Source organism: Brassica oleracea, chromosome C6 (assembly GCF_000695525.1).
Source record: "Brassica oleracea var. oleracea cultivar TO1000 chromosome C6, BOL, whole genome shotgun sequence".
Classification (NCBI taxonomy): domain Eukaryota; kingdom Viridiplantae; phylum Streptophyta; class Magnoliopsida; order Brassicales; family Brassicaceae; genus Brassica; species Brassica oleracea.
The window spans coordinates 7,919,611-7,923,722 of record NC_027753.1 but is presented as its reverse complement, the minus strand read 5'-3'; the positions used below and the strand labels follow the sequence as shown (position 1 = coordinate 7,923,722).

The 4,112-nt window shown below is 26.4% G+C and overlaps 1 protein-coding gene across 1 annotated transcript; it reads right to left on the bottom strand.

The window, feature by feature from the left end:
• Positions 1-1,936: 1,936 nt before the first annotated feature.
• On the bottom strand, positions 1,937-2,797 carry LOC106300478 (protein LURP-one-related 2-like). Its single transcript, XM_013736629.1, has one exon. The coding sequence runs from the start codon at positions 2,719-2,721 to the stop codon at positions 2,116-2,118; it is 606 nt and encodes a 201-aa protein (XP_013592083.1). The 5' UTR covers positions 2,722-2,797; the 3' UTR covers positions 1,937-2,115.
• Positions 2,798-4,112: the final 1,315 nt, after the last annotated feature.

Genomic DNA, 4,112 nt, shown 5'->3' with positions numbered 1-4,112 from the left:
GCATTGTCCTCGTTAGTAAATGCTGACAGTTTCTTGGAATGATACTGCATTCACACAAAACAGTTATGAGTCATGACTAGCAGACTAACTCCTGTTTACTAATGTTTTCAACTTTTATTTGTTGCAAATAATTAGCATTTAAATTTTGTTTTTGCATACAATAGTTAAATATAAATAAGCTATCACATAAACGTTCTCAAAAGCATAATGTATTTCTTAACAAGTTTTATGTATACACATCTAGTGGCAGACCTAAGTAGGCCAATGGGATGTCAGGTGACGCCCCTTAAATCGTTATAATGTTTTTTGTTCATAGAACAATGTAAAATTAGTAGTTCTCTTAGTAAAGTTCATCACCTGACACCCTCCTAAACCATGTATCAAACATAGTGACACTTTTTACTTGTTTTCCTTTTTTATGTAAATAGTTTGACCCAGGTTAAATTCAATCACAGGGTTCGATTTTCAGTTTTTTTAAAAAAATTTATTCGAGTTTATTAGATTTAGATAATATTTTGACCCCAAAAAATATTTAGATGATACACGAAACTCAGAATATTGTCCTTTAATCCATTCATATATGTTTACTGCTCGAGTCAGACAGAGATTAAGATCTTTTGGATTACATACAAACTGAGTTACAAAAAAAATATACCTAGATTAAGTTCTTTTTTGTTAAAAAGAAAGCGTTTAAGTTTATTTGTGTTAAAAAAGGAAAAAAAAGTTTAGGCTCTTTTAACTAATAAACTAGATCTAGATCTCGATCCGCGTAACCGCGCAGGTTTTTGTTTTCATTTATTTTTATATAAATATTTTGTTTTCAATTCTAAATTGGTATATATTATAATATATGTGTATATCAATTTTTAAAACATAATAAGTTTACTATATATTTTTTCATTGAATAGATTGTTTCAAATTTTCACATGTATTTGTATCTTCTTATATATATATTTCGGATTATTATTTCATTATGAAAATCGTAACTATATATATAAATATTAGTAAAATATTATTTTATTGTCATATTCAAAGATATTGTAATATTTCACAAATTTATAAAGTTTTTAAAAAATTAAACTTTTCGCTTCATAAATTTATATTATCGAGTAAATAATTAAACATTTAGTTTTTGTTTAATTTTTAAAATAAATTATATAGTTTAAAATTTGTTTTCATTGGTTTAAGGTAGTAAAGATTAATCATTGTTAGATAATATGATTTTTGTTATTTTAAAAAAATCTTTATAATTTTAAAAGTTAACATCGACAAATATTTAAATATTTAGCATATAGAGGTATAGTATTACAACATTAAATTATATCTATTTAATTTATACTATCTATAAATCCAATGGATCATCTATTGTTTAAATCCAATTATTGATAGCCCAATAAAAATTTCTGGCAGACCCAAAATTTAAATGATAAGATTAGATATTAAATGTAACATGATTTTCTAAGAATAGGTCTATTAGGTCAATTTTTAAAAAAATCATACATGAATCAAGTTTGTGACTTCTGTTTTAATATATAAAATGTAGTATGTGATATTGGGTATATGTATTGTCATATGTACCGATTATGGTTTTATATCTGAACCTATTTGAATTTTATAAGTATGGTTATGTAAGTATTAGTAAAGATGAATATAATCCGGTTGGATCTCATAAGAATATGTCAATTTTCTCCCAAAGTTAGAGTATGGTAATACATGTTTATAACGTTCAAAACTTGGTTTATATGAATATAATTTTTTTAACACAGAGAACATGATAAATTGTCTCCATTATTAATCATGAACTGGTTTGGTCAGAATTCAATTAAAGGTTAATGAATTATTTAAATACAGATTTGCTAGTTTAGGGGAAAGAAATATTATTTAAATTAATTTAAGAAGATTCTCGTTAAAGGTGAGACATACATGAAATGTTTTTAATTAATGATTTTCTAAGGATTGTACATTTTAAAAAACATCACACGTGAAAAGAAGTTGTGACTTCTTTTTTAATATACAAGATCTAGCATCTCTTGGCTCTCTCAATAGTTGTACTTGTATATTTCATCTACAACACTAAGTTTACAAATAACTCAGTCACGTCCAAAAAATAATCAATCACAATTTACATTTGAGAAGACCATAAGCTATAACAATACCCATGATGAAAGAATGGTCTACTTGTGGCTCCACCACCATTGTCAAGACATCTTCTCCAAAATCCAAACCATTAACGTTCGATTGTTTCTTTTTAACTTCTGCCATTAATCTTCCCGATCCATCTTCAATAATGAAAACTGATCTGTGGTTTAGAATCTTATAACAAGATTGTTGATCATCTTTACTAGATTCCATTACAGCTTTGTAAGACGAAGATGAACCTCTTGGCGAAATCTTGAAGTTCTTTCTTAGTCGAAATCTTGTCCCGTTTGAGTTGCATCCTTCACAAGATTTGAATAATCCAAAACTTTGTTGAAATTCAAACAAGACTTCTCTGTATAAGTCCATAAGGTAAACTTCACCGCAACTCTTGGAATCATAGTTATCCCCTCGATAGATTAAGTTTCCTTTGGAATCATAAACTGTGCAGCCTTTGCTATGGCACACTAGAGATCTCATCCAAATCGTGAAACTCTCTTGCTCCGTCGTCACGTACGGCGAGCTCTTGACTTCTCTGACGCCGGAGTCTACCGGTAATGTTTGGACAGGATGAATCTGCACCATGTTTCTCAGATGGACAAACCTAGATATTGTCGTTGATAAAGTATTTGTATGTGTTGGAAAACTTCTATATTGATAGTATGTGTCCTCTTCGTATATATACAGTCTACTTTATCATATACGAAGGATATAAGTCTCTGGTTATGATTAAAAAGGGATATATTCGAAATTTTCATCCACATGTTCAATGTGAGATGCGACCAAAAATATGAAAAACTATTATGTAACGACATTAACTAATTAAAATATTATACATATACGTGCAGAAAAGTCGTTATCACATGGATAGTGTTAGATTCGAATAATATATAAATGCATATACAATACAATAGTAAAATAGTTCCAAGTTATTAGTTTTTTTTTATATAATTAATCGTTCTTGGTCTCTGGTTTTAACTGGCCTCATTTTGCATGCTCCTTGCTGGTGAATGTTGACAGTTTCTTGGAACGATACTGCACACAAACAGTTATGACTAGCAGATTAGCTGTTGTTTACTACCCCCCAAGTTTTATATTATATGTCGTTTAATTTTCACATATATGAATGTTCTTTTTATCCCTAATTTATATATAAACTAGAACGCTTCATACGCCACACACAGTGATAATAATTTTTAAGAAATACTAGATCTCGATCCGCGCAATCGCGCAGATTTTTGTTTTCAATTATTTTTATATAAATATTTTGTTTTCAATTCTAAATTGATATATATTATAATATATATGTGTCCATCAATTTTTAAAACATAATAAATTTATTGTATATTATTTAATAGATTGTTTCAAACTTTCACATGTATATGTATTTTCTTCTATATATATATTTTTGGATTATTATTTCATTATTAAAATCAAGATTCGTAAAATATTATTTTATTGTCATATTCAAAGATATTGTAACATTTCACAAATTTATAAATTTTTTAAAAAATTAAATTTTCGCTTCATAGATTTATATTATCGAGTAAATAATTAAATATTTAGTTTTTGCTTAATTTTTAAAATAAACTATATAGTTTAAAATTTGTTTCCATTGGTTTAAAGTAGTAAAAATTAATCATTGTTAGATAATATAATTTTTGTTATTTAAAAAAAATCTTTATAATTTTAAAAGTTAACATCAATAAATATTTAAATATTTAGCATATAGAGATATAATATTAAAATATTAAATTATATCTATTTAATTTATGCTATCTATAAATCCAATGAATCATCTATTGTTTAAATTCAATTATTGATAGCCCGATAAAAATTTCTGGTAGGCCCAAAATTTAAATGATAAGATTAGATATTAAATGTAACATGAATTTTTAGGAATAGGTCCATTAAGTCCATTTTTTTTTTAAAATCACACATGAATCAAAGTTGTGACTTCTGTTTTAATATATAAG

Excerpts from the sequence above, each read along its gene's own strand:
- LOC106300478 (XM_013736629.1), bottom strand. The coding sequence starts at position 2,721 with ATGGTGCAGATTCATCCTGTCCAAACATTACCGGTAGACTCCGGCGTC.